The following is a 15,562-nucleotide window of genomic DNA, read 5'->3' as shown; positions in this document are numbered from 1 at the left end:
CCACAAATTTAAAGAAGCCTGAAAACAGAAAGTGATATTCAGAGCAGAATTCTTTGCCAGCGTAAAATCATGCATTTTCACATGCAAAGATTTCCTTACGTCAGTGAGTTTTCCACTGAATCCTCAAACTTCACAACTGAGTGGCAGTAATCGGGATCAGTGGAGGTGTTCTACGCTCTCAGACCGTGTGCAGCAGGGACTATGGACTGCTGGTTTAAGCTGGCCAAGGCAGAGTGTCTACTAGCTGCAAGCGTGAAGAAAACCTGCTGTCACTGTTCTTTCACAAATTCAGAGTAGACAGCCACTTAAGACTTTCATCTTTGTAGTATCTGCAGATGCATTTGCTCTTTCAGTCCCTGGCAAGATAGGGAGGAACCATAGGAACCATTGGTGCTGTTGCATGGTTGGAGACCAGAAGGGCATAGTGATTTTCCTGAGTTCATCTAGGCTGTCTGCGGCTGAGTAGAGACTTGCAAATCTCAGGCTGGAATCCTTAATTCTGGACTATGGTGGTGTTCATACTCTTATCTCCCCACATACTTCAGGGAGTTACAGAACTCAGCTCTTTGTATTAAAGCGCTTTTTTTTTTTTTTTTTTTTTTTTAAATGGGAATGGCACAAAAATTATTACGTCCATAAACTTTTCCAAACAGGTTTTAGAAGTTTCAGTGTTATTATTATGCACCGGAGTTTTATTACGAATTTTTAAAACTCCTAACCTTCCATCGTTCTGTATGGGCCATTTCTGTCAAAACTGGCCATCGTATTCAGTTCACTTAGGCCAGAGTTTTCTCTTGGTCTGACCTTCTGTAGCATTTACGTATTTTCAGAATTCTCTGCTAAGAGTCATTTGCAGAACAGACTGAAGTGAAAATCATTTTCATACGTGTTATTGTGTAACTCAGGTTTCCTGCGAGAAAGAAAGTCTGTTGACACTGATACTTAACAAAAGCTTTATGTGGCTGTCTTTTGGCTTTCTTACAGTGTCGAGTCTTCTGATGTGAACTGGAAAAAGAAAAAAAGTGGTGGAATTAAAATCATTTCCCAGTCAGAAGTGAGAGACTTCTCAGCAATGGCGTTCATCACAGATCATGTCAACTCTTTGATAGACCAGTGGTTTCCTGGTAAGAGAGCTACTGCAATTTTCTGTGCAGTGTTATGTCTTTTTAACAGAAGGTTCTTTGACAGAGCTGTCCAGGTGCGCAGTATTTTGTGTTAATTGAAGACGCCTCAGGCTCTGACAGTCTCATGCCAATAACATTTGATAAAAGCTCATAAACCTGCAGACAGATCAAGATTATTTGCCAGCACACCTTGGTCGAGACATTGTGTCTTTCAGTCTGTCAGTCACAGCAAGCACAGGTGAAACATGACAGTTGAAACAGGACCTGCTTCTGTGGGAGTTCGAGACTCTTCCTGTTGCTCATAGCAGGGGCAGGATTTGGCCTGAGCTACTTGGCACTGTCCCTTGATGGCAGAATTCATTTTGGCATCAGCTTGGATCAGCATTTGTCCACCATTTCTAACACCCTATAATTTATATAAATTGTGATGCGAGAGGCATGAGTGAATATGATACCAGGGACTCTGTGCCAAGGTAACTTCCTTGACTCCTGCAGTTGTTTTTCCTGTGATCAGGACAGATCCTGCTGTTACCCAGCAGGCTGTTTGCAACCCCAGTACACTTCGTTTAAAATCAAAACAAAATCTGAAGTGTTCTTTGTCATCCCACACTGGTCTAGAAAACAGTGCCAAAATCTCTTAATTGGAGGCTCTCTGGAGGAAACGGTTGTGCACTCTCACATATTCGTGTTCTGGATGTTATGCAGATAAAACAAGATTTTATTTGCCTTCGAATTAATGATAACATTAATCACTGAAACTTGAGAGGAGTCGTGACTTCAAAGGCTACGTCCTATATTCACCCTGCCTAATTGTAGGCACTTAATGGAGCCTGTCCCTGTCACCACAAAATCCTTCTGTAGTTAGTGGGAGAGGTGTGAGCCTCCCAAAGGTTTAGTCTTGTAGAACCCGCATTTCCCCCAGCAGGACTGAAAACATTGCCTGGGAGGGAGCCCACAGGAACTGTGTTCCTACCCTGGGTGCTGCAGGTGAGTGCTTCACTCCTGGCCTGCATCTGAAGCGCTCAGCCTGAGCACTGCGTGCCTCCCAGTCCACTCCCACTCCCATTCCCATGCCTGCTCTCCGCCTGAAGCCACCCGGCAGCTTGCAGTCTGTGAAGCAGACATGGCTGGGGCTCCTGGGCAGCCTCACAGCTGCCATCCTTCTACTGCAGGGTCATGCTCTTTAGCATACGCTGTGATCCCTATATACAGCTCACAGACACCCAGCAAGAAGGAGGTTCTCTCTGATGCTTTATTCATATACTTCTAATTTCTACTGGTCCTGCATTTTCTTCTCAAGCCTGTGCGTTACCTGTGACCAAAGCAGAGCAGCTGTTATGTCAGCAGTCCTGTCTCCTCAGTGCTGGCTGTCTGTGTATATTTTGCAAAATGCTGTTTTGTTATTCCAGTCAATACACTGCAGTAAATTGCTGCTTTCCTGAGTGTGACCATTTTCAGCCAGTGGATCCAGGTAGTGACTGCAGGCAGTTGAATGCACTAGGAGCTGATGTTCTTTCTCAGTTTGTGTGGGTTATGTTGTTCTCTGTTTGCTTGCTTGCTTTGAAGCACTCACAGCCACCGAGAGTGACGGTACGTTGCTGATGGAGCAGTATGTGCCCTGCCACATCTGCGCAGCTTCCAAGCCGGAGGAGAATGAGTGTGGTGAGAAGGCGGAGGACGTGCAGTACTTTAACATGGAGGACTGTGTCCTGACTGCCATTGAACTGGACTACATCACATGTCCTAACCACCCTGACATCCCCGTTTCTCTCCAAGAGCTGGTCCCAGAGCTTTTCATGACTGATTTTCCTGCCAGGTAATGTTATTTGATAGCCTTTGGTTAAGTTTCAGTGTACCTATGTAATTCAGTTGGGTTTTTTTCCTAAGTCATCTCTGCTAGAGGAACATACTGACCACAGGAAACAAATTCATCTGCTCTCAATCCCTACTCTGGCAATTCATCCTAAACTGCACTCCTGGTGGTCAGCATACTTGCTTAGACAATTGCTGTGTGCTGACCGGAGTCATCGCTTCAGGGGATCCTTTGAGATCATTGTGGTGCAATACGAAGGTCTCTTTTTTGAGTCATAGCTGTCCTGCATTGCCCAGTACTCTGGCCAGAGCTTTTCTGTAGGCAAAGTCTTTCGGGGAACCCAGAAAGGAGATTTTAATATGGCAAAACCAAAAGGAAGTGCTGCTTCGTCACAAGATTGGCACTGAAATCACCTTTAGTTTTGAAGAGTCTGTAGGTGAGTGAATTTATATAGAGACCACTAGAGAATTCACATTGAATCGAGGCTCCTGCTCAGCTGAGGGCTGTCAGATGTATTGTAGTAGTGTGGCAGTCGAACAGCTGAAACAGCTCTTCCCTACCCGTAGCAGTGCTGCCAGATCCTTAAGCTGCTTAACTGCATTCCCAGATGGGTTCAGTCTTACACCCCTTATTACATAGCGTGTAGAGCAAGAGACCTCCTGATAGCGAGCAGGAGAGGAGACCAATGTCTCTTTTGGTTCACACTCTCTCAGACCTTTCTGTGCCCAATACAGAGCCATGAGACCTCTAGACCAACTGTGTCTTGTTGGCTGCTATCAGAGCTTTCTGTGCTACCACTGGCCCCTGTTCCTTTCTTGGGGTCATTTTATGATGGGGCAAACACCCCATCAGCTCGACATGACAGCCCTCCTCACATGTGGTCTCCTAGACATCTATTTGATGGGCATGAGGTGAGTGGAGAAGTTTGAAGTGTGAACAGCTGTAAAAGTAGTCTCTGGAAGAGCAGGGAAATGATGAATTACAGCCTGGAAACAGTAAGCTGATTTGAATAATCAGGTTTCAGAGTGTGGGGCTGTTCATGAACGTCCTGTCCTGCCCCAGTGGAGAAAAAGAGGAACAGGAGGTAAATGAAGCAAAAAAAAATCATTAATACAGATAAATGGTACAAATATCTGTACCTGTGTCATCTGCTTGGAAAAGGAGCTTATGTGCTTTCCAGATCTGTTTGATTCTTGTGGGATAAACTAGTAAAAAGCTTTTTTTGCTTATTTGCCTGAATTACTTTTTTCTCTGAGAAACCTGTTATACCATGAGCCAGCAGAGAGTATACTGAGATGACCCAGGTAGTTTAGCTGATCCAGTCCTCTCAGTAGATTAGACAAGAACCTATTAGGGATTTGTGAAAATGTGAACACATTAAAACATTCATTTACAATGTCTTTGAAACTTTTAATTAAAAAGCTCCAATCTCTTTTTGGCAGACTGTTCCTGGAAAATAGCAAACTGGAATGCAGTGAAAATGAAAACAATGTTCTTGGCCAGGGTGGAAGTGGAACCGTTATATATCGGGCACGATACCAAGGAAAACCAGTGGCTGTGAAGAGATTTCAGATTAAAAAATGCAAGGGTTCTCCTACTTCAGCTGCAGGTACAGTACACAGAATCAGTGTTGGGAATCGGCTCTTGCGGTCTGCGATCCCAACTTAAGACCAAAGAGCCTTTGCTCTCCAAAGTGCTGGTGGCACCTGTTTAAATACAGCTTTGAAGTATATAGCAAAACTGATGTGTTTCCATGGAGGAGGAGGCTGCATCTTAGAGTCCTTCACGAAAGCACTTGTGGCAGTGAAGGTCATTGGCACTGCAGGAAGCTTCTCTCCCGCAGGTCAGTGGGTGGACTCACAGGGTGCCAAGGCAGAGCCCTCAGGTGGGATGGGAGGCAAGATTTCATCTCCTCTTCCCAAGCTATTTGGCAATGCGAAGTCTGGATTTGCATGGGTTTGCATGAAGGACTTGTGGGTCTCCACTTCTGAGTAAGTCTTTTACTCCATCTGTGCCAGCAACTACAGAAAGCATATTGGAAATCCTTCTCATCCTGCCAGCTCCTCCAGGCAGGGACAGGCTCTTGCACTGCACATGCTGTCTGTCCAGGTTTCCAGCAGAGCTTCAGTCCGTGGACAAAGGATAGGGGAAAGTGTCCTTCTGCTATCGGACACCACAGGCTGCTCAGGCAGGTCTGCTCTTTCCAAAGGTCATTTGTCACTGGGGCAGCAGCTGGCCTCCTCCACAGCTCAGGGGTTCACTACATCCTTTCCTAACAAAAATGAGGAAAGTGAGGCAATTACTGTGAAGGGTCCTTCTTCTGGCAGAGCATCTGGGAAAGGGTAGGGAAGACTCCTTCCACCAAAGGGTCTGCGATGTGGCATCCACACCCAGAGAGTCCCTACTTTAAAAAGCACAGCACGAGTTTTCCAAAATCATCCAGGTGACCTGTGAGAACAGTGTGTGCCAGTCGCACTTGAGGTTGGTGTTACAGGACCAGGGGAGCACTCTCTTCCTGAGACAGCCATATATATCCTGCTTATAGCCAATAAGTTCATGCATCAACATGACAATGCAACTTAAAGCCTTGCTGTTGGCATGACCCCACAAGCTGCCTTCTTCCTGCAGCATTTGCCTAGTGATTAGCACCTTCCGAATTATTTCTGACCTTGTTTCTCAGCTGGGGAGTGAGAAGGGGTTCGTGTGTCTTGCCAGATACCATGCTGAAACACCTGAGAGCTATGGATGCCATGAAGAACTTCTCCGAGTTTCGCCAGGAGGCCAGCATGCTCCACTCTCTGCAACACCCCTGCATCGTCTCCCTCATTGGCATCAGCATCCATCCTCTCTGCTTTGCCCTAGAGCTGGCCCCTCTGGGCAGCCTCACCACTGTATTGTCTGAAAACTCCAAAGGTAAAAACAGGGTGTCCCTCCTGGGAGAGCTCACTCTCCAAGTCATGGTAGTGGCAAATGGTCAACAGCGTTTAAATTACTGCTTGATTTACTGAAGGGGATTTTTTTTTTCCAGACTACGGGAAGTGGGAGGGATGGACTTGCTCCTAAACTGTGCCTTTGGGAGCCTGGTAAAAATTGATGCAGGATTTTCAAAACTACTTTGGAGACCTGGATTTTCAATTTCTCTGCAGATTAATAAGAAATGCATCTCGCTTCAGTCCTGCGTGGGTAATGCTCTGTTCTTCCCCCTGCAGATGGGTGTCTGGTGCTCTAAATTCTCTCATAATTATCTGTATTTCTGTTGCTGTCAAATGAATGACACTAATTCCAAGATAGGTTGAGGCCATCTCGCCCTCTTGGCACCTTGGCTTTGTGTCAACATTCAGTCAAACACTAACTTTCATCATAAGATTTAGGGGTCTAGAAGTGAAAGGGTTTAAAAAAGGCATCTAATAGAACTGTCAGACATGTATAGTAACACGAACAGTGTCATTTCAAATGATGGCATTGAGTGATGTTTTAAAAGTTTGTTAGTTATTGTTCTGGAGTTTAAAAAAGAAAGAAAAAAAGATTTTAAAAAAGCAGTTATTGCTATTGCAAGAACTGAAGACAGGCTGTTTCTTTGTGCCAGGGTCTTCCTTTGTGCCACTGGGGCACATGCTGACACACAAAATAGCGTATCAGATTGTAACAGGCCTTGCCTACCTGCATAAGAAGAACATCATCTTCTGCGACCTGAAGTCAGACAATATTTTGGTGTGGTCCCTGGACGTTAAAGAACACATCAATATCAAACTCTCTGACTACGGAATCTCCCGGCAGTCATTCCACGAAGGCGCGCTTGGTGTGGAAGGCACGCCGGGCTACCAAGCTCCTGAGATCAGACCTCGCATAGTCTACGATGAGAAGGTGACTGTGGTACATCTTTGGGGGCAGCCTCTGCGTGACAGCAGTGGGTGGCTGGCTTCGTGCATGGGGCTGAATTCCCTCAGGCATGGTGCTGCAGCACTAGCTTTCCCGCTGTGGTCTTCCTTGCTCTCTGCTCCGCCTACCAAGGGAGCTCTGCCCTGGTTTTCAGTCTCTGTTTCTGGCTCTAGGTTGACATGTTCTCATATGGGATGGTCCTGTATGAGCTTCTGTCTGGTCAGCGGCCTGTGCTGGGACAACACCAGCTCCAGATTGCAAAGAAGCTGTCTAAAGGGATCCGTCCCGTTCTTGGGCAACCAGAAGAGGTGCAGCTATATAGGATGCAGGCACTCATGATGGAGTGTTGGGACACTAAGCCAGAAAAGGTACAAGACAGCCCTCGTGACCAGTGCTTTCTGATTTGTAGCTACGAGGATCCAGCAGCCCTCTTCACACAGGACAGCTGAGCTTGCTCTTCCTACAGCAGAACAGCTCAGTTGCGCATTTACCCCTCCTGCTGATTTGGCCCAGCACTTCTGTTGACTTAAATGAGAGTTTTATGAACGAAATGATGGCAGATTGGTGGCCTTAGACATCTGCAGTGACATGAAGGTCCCTTGGCGTCAATCGCAGTTAGGCTATTGATTTCACCAGGGCGAGACATTACCCATAATTTCCAGAAACAGCTACAGCATCCTGCTGTCAGTGTAACTACAAAGACTTCAAAATCCCCAAGATTATAAAAAGTGGTATGAGGAGGAAAAGGGTTCAAAGTATGAGAAAAGGATTATGCTGCATTACGTTTTTGATTAATTACAAGTTGCTGTTTCAGAGCTGTTGTCCTTCAAAGGCCAGCTTGACTCACAAACAGCTAGACACTGTCATGACAGTGGGTCAGCTTCCAAAACTTGTCAGCCTGAAGAAATTAATCAATAAAATATGTAGGAGTCACAGACCAAACCATGGAAGTACAGAAGAGATTTGGCTTCAGTGTCTGAGATACAGAGGATGCTAAGAACCAGTGAGGTGGGATTTATAAGGAGAATTTGATGCAGATTTGAGAAAGTAGCAGAAGCATTTATTGAAGTAGGCCTACTTCTTGGCTCTCTAGCTTTAATCAATAATGATTATTATGAGTCTTTTATTTCATCTAGACCTCCAACTGTCTCGTGTGACGTATGTCTTTCTATTCTCCTTTCCCCACAGCGTCCACTGGCCATTTCTGTGGTAGGACAGATGAAAGATCCTACCTTTGCAACATTTATGTACCTGCTATCCTGTGGGAAGCAGTCTTCCTTCTTCTGCTCCCAAGGACAGGAGTACACTGTGGTGTTCTGGGATGGGAAGGAAGACACCAGGTGAGATGACTCACATTAGTAATTTCTTTCTTTTTTTTCTTTTTAAGTAAAAATCCTTCAGCATCTTCACTTATGCTTCTGGGAGGGAGGTAAAGAAGGTGAAAGTGAATTTGGGTGAATGCCAAGGAGACGGTGAACACGGTTTTCCCAAACTCTTTTAATTGGGAACAGTGGTTGCTTTATAAAGGATATTTAATGAGCTTAACTCTGCTTCAGTTAATATGAGGAGAAGATTAGGGCAGTGTAATGATTCACACACACAGGATGAAGCATTTGTACATGAGAACAGATGTGTTCTGCCTTTGCTAATGAGACCATTTAACACTAAACCTTTCCTAATTGAGGCTGCAGTTCCATCTCTGTTCTGCAAAGCAATTAAGCACATGCTTAAATCCTGTTGAAATCATCGGGAGTTAGCCACATGCCTGAAGCTGTGTGTGCATCCAAGTGTATACTACCAGTAAAATGTGTGCTATAGTGAAAAGGCATGTGCTTTAAATGTTATTAAATTGTGACTGAGATGATGGTATTTTGCTCAGCCACATGTGACCCATGGCTAGTTAGGTTTATTTTTATGGTTGTTACTAATTTTTATAGCCCCGATCTTATTTGGAAACATGCACAATCTGATCTAAATTTTATATTAATGTGTTCATTATTTGTAACCATTAACCTAATGGGAAAGGTACATGGTTTGTTCATGAACAATTTGCTTTGCTGTTTGTGGTGCCTGGTCAGTCGTTCAGTGCAGACAGTATAACTATTCCTGCTAAAACTGGTGAGACACATGGGACTCACAGATGTATTTTGAATGCATGGATGTTGTCCAAATATTCGCAGCAATATATCTCGGTGAATCTGCTTCCTGACTGGACAGTCCCACTTGCTGGAGACTGTTGAATAACAAATTACTTATATGTGGCAGATTTCAGGATGTGTAATTGCTTGTGCCACAGTTGGTAAAACATCTGGGGCTCACAGATGTGGCTGTGAATATCCAGTTATTGTTCAAACACCCAAACCCAATAAACTTCCCCAAACCCCAAATGAACAAAAACCTTTTAGTTACGAAAATGTTAATTAGTCATATTTATAAATTATTTTATCACGTTACAGATCTTTGCTCTTATTTGGAAGAATCATGCTCTTCTGTTTATTTACTAGAATAAATAATGAAGCCAGATAATACTGAGGCAGTGCATTTGGAGAACGAGCACATACTCTCTTGAGAAACTAATGGGCAAGATGGGCTGAGACCTCCCAGCTATTAATTACTGCTATTCAGCTGGAGCTATTTGTCTCACAGCTGAATTATAGTAACAGACCATGTAAGTTCTCCTAATCTATTTCTGTGCAAAGTCAGATAGCTGAGTTTAAATTTTCACAGAAGCAATTGCGTATCTGCCCCCTGAGGACCAGCCGTGGCACATCTGTATTTCTCTTCCTTTACAATGACCGTTTGGAGGGGTGTAGATCCTTGCATCATCATCCACATCTGGACAGTCGCGTTAAAGGCTTGGCCAAAAGTGCCGAGTCCCATCCTGTAGCAGTGTGGAGCCTGAATGTTGGCTATAGGAAATTATTGTTTGCTCCTTTCAGAAACTATACAGTGGTGAATCCGGAGAAGGGAGTCATAGAAGTGGAGAGGATGAGCTGCCCAGGAATGAAGCTGTGCTGCCAACTAAAATTCCAGAATGCCCTCTGGGCTGCCACAGAGGTGAGCCTTGCCTGCACTTCAGTGCCCCACTCAAGAGGAGCCTCGCTGGAAGAGATACCAATTAAGAGAAAGAGAAATTAGTAAAGCTAAGAGTGAGACGATGGGCATCTCAGATAAGCAGGGAGGCTTTGCATCTGCTTTCTCTTTGTGTATTGTTTCTACCTGTTACATAGCTGGTACCTAGACCAAAATCGTGCCTCCTGGTGTTCAAAGTGATCGTGGGAACCTCGGCTTTCCGAGGCAAAACTCTCCAGATTGTAGCATTTCTACCCAGGGTTTCATCTGGGAAATGTCCTTATCTGTAAGCGATAAAGCAGTGAAAGAAACCATGTGTTTAAGGGTGGGGTTTTGAAAGCGCCCCGAGGGATCTGCAAGTCGGTGGGAAATGGGTACCCAAGTTTTGTGTTCACCGGGGAAAACTGCAGCTAAAAAGATAAAGAGTGAGAGAGCACGGCTGGTTTATCCCTCGGAGCCCTGTCCACCCGTAAGGGCTGCATTAAGTGTCAGCCGGTTCTGACACAATTGTTTGACACAAACCAAACAAAAAACGGCTGAAACAAATGGAAATGTTCCTGAAGTTTGGTGTGTCAGAGTTGGGGGAAAAAAGGCCACACTTGCTGAATAAATAATTTGTGTTGGTTCATTCACTCCGCCCTAGCATGGATGCTGTAACTGAGTGACAAGATAGAACTCTTTTTTTTTTTTTTTTTTTTTTTTTTTTCCCATAGGAAAATAAGATATTTTGACTTTTTTGGTCCCCAAGTAGAAGTAAAGTGTGAATATTCCTATTTTTTTTTATAATAGTTAAATTTCAATAATCTTAAAGCATTGTATTCCCACTTTTTGATCAAAATGAAATGTGTTGCTATTCCCCAAACCAGGTGCTTTATATCAGTTTAGTGGATTTATGAGGTGTAGAGCAGGTGTAATTCCACATACACTGTAATTAGCTTTCCTTGCATTGACAAATTAATACAAAGTAACATAAAACATGTTTCAATTATCCTGGAATGTTTGGGATTTATGCAGTCAGGGTTGTCAAATGCTACTTTTAGATGTGGTGATAAAACACCTATAGTGGTGGTTTCGGTGGCTTTTGGATCGTGCGTATGTTGCCCACAACTCATTCTGGGGAAGGCAGCACCTGCTTTCTACCCACAGGTGGGGCAAATGCTCTCCAGGGAGCACAAAGAGAAACCCAGGGTTTGGATATCAAGAAATACAAGTAAAAACTGGTTTTGGAACCAATTTGATCTCGTTCAGGTCACAAAATATGAAAAGCATGGAAGATGATTGAGACTTACAGAATTTTTTGTGCTCTTTCACAGGACCAGAAGATTTCTGTGTATGGATTGCAGGGCATGTGTCCTTTAAAGTCTCCGCAGAAGGGTTTAGACACTCCTGCTACTGTGAGCTGCTTTCTAGTAATGCCTGTTGTGAAAAAGGTAAGGAGGAACCTAAAGGAAAAGGGGCATTAGTGAGACTAAGCTGTCTGCAGCTGGGCCCAGCTGCCAGAGTTTGCGCGGCTTGTCACTAGCTGGTGTTGAAGGACTTTGCAATGCCTAGGAACATTCTGGCAGTGCGAGGAGGTTTGCAGGTCTTTGTGCCTCTGCCAGAAGACAGAGGTGTGGGCAAGAACCTGAGTCAGGGGACCAAAGCTGGCACTTCCAAGCCTGCTGGGAAAATAGTCAAAATAGATCACATTCCTCTGCAAGGAAGTTTTCCAGCTGTGTTTCCACATCACTGGAAGGCAAGGTTTAGGCTGATCAAGCAAAATAGAGAGGACAAGAAACAATAATTAGAATGGAGATTTATTAACTGGTAATGCAGGACTTGGTTATATCCTAGCTCTTGTACCCAGTCCTTTCCTGGTGTGTGTGCACGCTGTCGTTGGTGTGCACAGTCGTCTTGAAATATTATCTAGGTTCAGCCATGCTCCTTTTTTGGGTTTGAATGAGAACACTTAGGTAATACAGCTCTTATGGGTAATATGGATAATTACTCTTATGGGTAATAACAGAAGTTATATACTATCTGTCTAGTTCTGGATTTGCTAACATCCAGTTACGGGCAAGAGAAATCTGACATGACTGCCTATTGCGGGCAAGTCTTGGGAGATGTATAAAAACTGTTTTCAGGCTAAATTCCCTCCGGGTTGCTTACAGCCACCTTAAGCGAAAACATGTAATTATGTTCCGACATTATTGGTAGCTGTGTAGTTTTTGCAAATGCCAGCAGACTGGTATGTGTCTAAAAGCGCAATATGGAGCAGGTCTCGGAGTGACAGTGGAGCTGTTTTATACCGCACGCCTGTTCTGAGTTATTGTCCATTTCTGGCTCATTTGCTCGGACTGCCGCATCGCTGACTGGATCCAAGGCAGATGGTTAGTGTAAGGTGTACTGCTTCACTTCCAAACATGGTGTAAGTAGGACTAAAGTAGGGCATAGATGTAAAGTTGGCACAGGGCTGAATTTCACCCGCTGGGAGACTGCATCTGTTGGCTTGCTTTGGCTCCCAGACCTGCAGCGTTTCAGTGCCGTGGAGTTTCATTTCTGATGTGTAGGGCAAATTTCTTTTTCATGCTGCATGAGGTTTTGTCCAGGATAGTCGAACGAGTCTTTCACTTTCAGCTTTTCCACTGTCATACAGCTTGCAAAGCCATTCCTCAGAGATTACAAGTGGCTTTATGTCTCCTGGTTTCTATTTTCAGTTTGTGGCTTGCCTAGAAAATGTCATAAATAATGCCAGGCCCTACAATAGTAATATTGAGTCTAGACACCTCCCTTCCTCCCCCGACCCTACCCAACCTTCCAGAAATCCACATCCCTTCGGCGCACTCCTTCTTAGTTTATTGGACTTACTTTTTCCTCTCTCCTTTCTATGAATGAGTTTGGCAGTGAAATAGCCAGAGCAGCAGCCATAGGGATGTGCAGACCAGGCTGGCAAGAAACTAAACCGTTTTTTGAAACAGCCAGTTCATCCAGCAAAGCTAAGTGGAAAACTTACGCTTGTCAAACTTTCTGTATGGCACAGTAAGCTGTATCTGAGCTATCACACAGTCGTTATTGCCCAGCAGAGAAGAGAATTGCTTGCATTTCCCTGGGAAGAAAGCCTTTAGCTGATGAGATGTGAGGTAACTTGCAGTCAGAGAATTGCTGAGGGATGTTGCTGGGAAGGGGAATTCTTTATGACTGCCTTGGGAAGACTGATCCAAAAGAAATAGTTTCCAAAACTTGGGTTTTCATCCAAAGGAAGCATCATGGAAATTTAAAAGCAGCAGAAAGGGGCCCAGAATCCAAAACTCGCCAGCCAAGGAAAAGCCTTATACAATTTAAGCTTTTTTTGTTGTATGCTTTCTGTCACCAGTATCATTGGTTTTGGCAAACAATAAAATTTTCAGCAAATTTCCTTCCAGAAAAAAACCAAATGAGCAAAAAAACAGGTTAAGAGCAGCAAAACAAGATGCTGTCTGAATTGGTTTGCAATCTTCTTACAAAGAGATGTTGAGGGAGAGAGAAATTTGAATGGGTGCAAGCCTCTGGCCTCTTGCAAAAACCTGGAACATATGAAAACAAGAGCTACATTTAAAGGCTGCAGCCTGCCGCAGCGTTTGCTGCCAGCAGTGCTAGACCCTGTGGGGAAGAGAGGAGGAGGTGACCAAGGCTGTGGTGTCGGGGGCTGTATTTTTTTTTTTTTTAACCTGCTTGCAGTGGCCGTCCCAATGGCTCCAAGCCTTGTGCTGTCCTTAGCTGCGAGGACAGGACGTCTAGTGCCAGCTCATCTCCTGCACATCACATACCATCACAGCCCCGCTCAGAGGCCTTCCTCCCTGGCACAGTGGGACTTCTGGCAGGACGGAGACTTCAAATGCAGTTTTGTTGCTGTGTGTTTTTGTTGGCTCTTTGTGGAGCCCAAATGTTGAAAATGAATTCTGAGAAAGTTACTTAAGGTTTCTGGAGGCTGCTGCCCTGCCTGCCTTTGGTCACTGTTGTAATACCCAGATTTGGAGAGTTTTGTCTCACTGCCTGGCTGCACCAGCACCTAATAAAGTCTGGCGAGTCAGTGGCACCCGTGGCTGGGTGGCCTTTGCCGTGGTCTTCTGTGAATGGGGTCACCTCCTTGTCTCAGTCAGGCAAGGGATGGCAGGTTAAGGGCATTTCTCAGCATTTGAGTTCCTACTCCTTGTTCCTTAAACAGAGAGATAACAACAGATAGGCTGGATGGAAACCGGTCCTGATAGCCAAGGCAGTGAGCAATAAGTGACCCAAAGCATAAAACATCTTCCAGATTTGCTTCCACCATTGTGCCGTGCCAGACAGGCTAGAATTTGGCAGAGTTGGTATTACCAGTAAAGCTGGGTGGGGATCGCTGACGCAGCTCTGCTCAGTTATGGTGCCGATTGCTCAGCGCTGTGGAAATTTGGCCTATGGAACCCAAAAGGGAATCTGGATTCTGTTCTGCAGTAGCTGACGCTAATCAAAGAAATCAAAATATTTTTTATTAAGACTATGTTTGGATAATTCAGCATTTTCAAATTGAATGAGACAAAAGTAGAGACATCTCTGAAGACTTTAGTAGTGTCCTGTGTCACACTAGGAGCAGTTCAGGTGACGTACCCACATTTCGGTTAATTTCAGATGTTTCCATTTCAATTTATATTTTCCATTTTTAGTAGGAAATACCTATTGTTCAGGGTCCTTTGGACTGGAAAATTGGACCATTTTCACCAGCAAAATGTGGGTTGTTCTGCTTTGTTTTGTTCTGGTTTAAATAATCAAACTCCTTTCCAAAGAAAAAGTAACCCAAACCCCAGCTTGTGTAAAGCGTTGTGCCGTGTGCCAACCTATTGATGCAACTCCCTGGCAAAGCCATATCCAGGAGCTTTTGCACCAGATCCACATGGCAGCGGGGACACGGCACTGAACGCTGCAGGTCATTTGGGTTTCTTTTAATTAGTGGTTAGAGAATTGGGACTAGACTGAGTTAAAGTCCAAGTCCCATTTCACAACTTTCCACTTGCTTCCCTAGTTTTTCCCATTACAGTAAAATTCTGCTGTGATTTGGATTAGTCATATGGGCTCAGCACGCTCATGGCTTTACTCATACTTTTTATGCAGATAGTGTCTTTTTGTCCAAGACTCTTAATGAGCCTTGCAAACAGTGCTATCAATTAAACTAATACTTACCCCTGTGCTATCTGCCCCTTGCTATCTGAGAGCAATTCACATTGGATTGATTTTGGCCTTTATGGGTTTAAACAGCCTGGGAGCGACCTTTGAGGGCTGGCACAGCTGAGATCCCTGGAAGGGCACCGGCTTTCCCTTAATTTATGAGCAACAAGGGGTGATGCTGAGTCCCCGGCCCATGCTGCAGCGGTGGGCAGAGTCGCTGGCGCCCCAGGCACCCCAGGAGGCAGGGCTCTCTGCCACATCGGGGCTGCGGAGGGCTGAGGTTGTGTCGGTTCAGCTGGCAGTGCTCAGTCTGGTTCTGTTGGTTTTGCTTTGCTTAGTCCAGCCAGATTGTAACAACAGCAAAAAGCCCTGGGCAAAGGGTCTTTTTTTAGAATTTATTGCTCCACGGGGAGGAAATAGAAAGGCCTTTGAGGTAGGTATTGTTTTATCTGCTTCACAGATGGGGGAGTTTCTGGTACAGACCCAAGGTCATGGGGAGTTTTGTTCCCGAGGGATC

General features: G+C 44.8%; 1 protein-coding gene across 3 annotated transcripts in view; it reads left to right on the top strand.

Annotated features, from left to right (window-relative positions):
- The window catches only part of LRRK1 (leucine rich repeat kinase 1), an 82,584-nt gene that overhangs the window by 61,318 nt on the left and 5,704 nt on the right, over positions 1 to 15,562 (top strand). For all 3 annotated transcript variants that reach the window (XM_037395411.1, XM_037395413.1, XM_037395412.1), the window contains 9 exons: positions 985 to 1,124; positions 2,691 to 2,940; positions 4,380 to 4,546; positions 5,653 to 5,850; positions 6,524 to 6,801; positions 6,990 to 7,184; positions 8,005 to 8,156; positions 9,756 to 9,873; positions 11,202 to 11,318. In XM_037395411.1, coding sequence (XP_037251308.1) covers positions 985 to 1,124; positions 2,691 to 2,940; positions 4,380 to 4,546; positions 5,653 to 5,850; positions 6,524 to 6,801; positions 6,990 to 7,184; positions 8,005 to 8,156; positions 9,756 to 9,873; positions 11,202 to 11,318 — 1,615 coding nt within the window. The remainder of the gene's footprint in view (positions 1 to 984; positions 1,125 to 2,690; positions 2,941 to 4,379; positions 4,547 to 5,652; positions 5,851 to 6,523; positions 6,802 to 6,989; positions 7,185 to 8,004; positions 8,157 to 9,755; positions 9,874 to 11,201; positions 11,319 to 15,562) is intronic.

Source organism: Falco rusticolus, chromosome 7 (assembly GCF_015220075.1).
Source record: "Falco rusticolus isolate bFalRus1 chromosome 7, bFalRus1.pri, whole genome shotgun sequence".
NCBI classification, from domain to species: domain Eukaryota; kingdom Metazoa; phylum Chordata; class Aves; order Falconiformes; family Falconidae; genus Falco; species Falco rusticolus.
The sequence above is the reverse complement of the archived record's forward strand: the minus strand, read 5'-3'. Positions and strand labels throughout refer to the sequence as shown.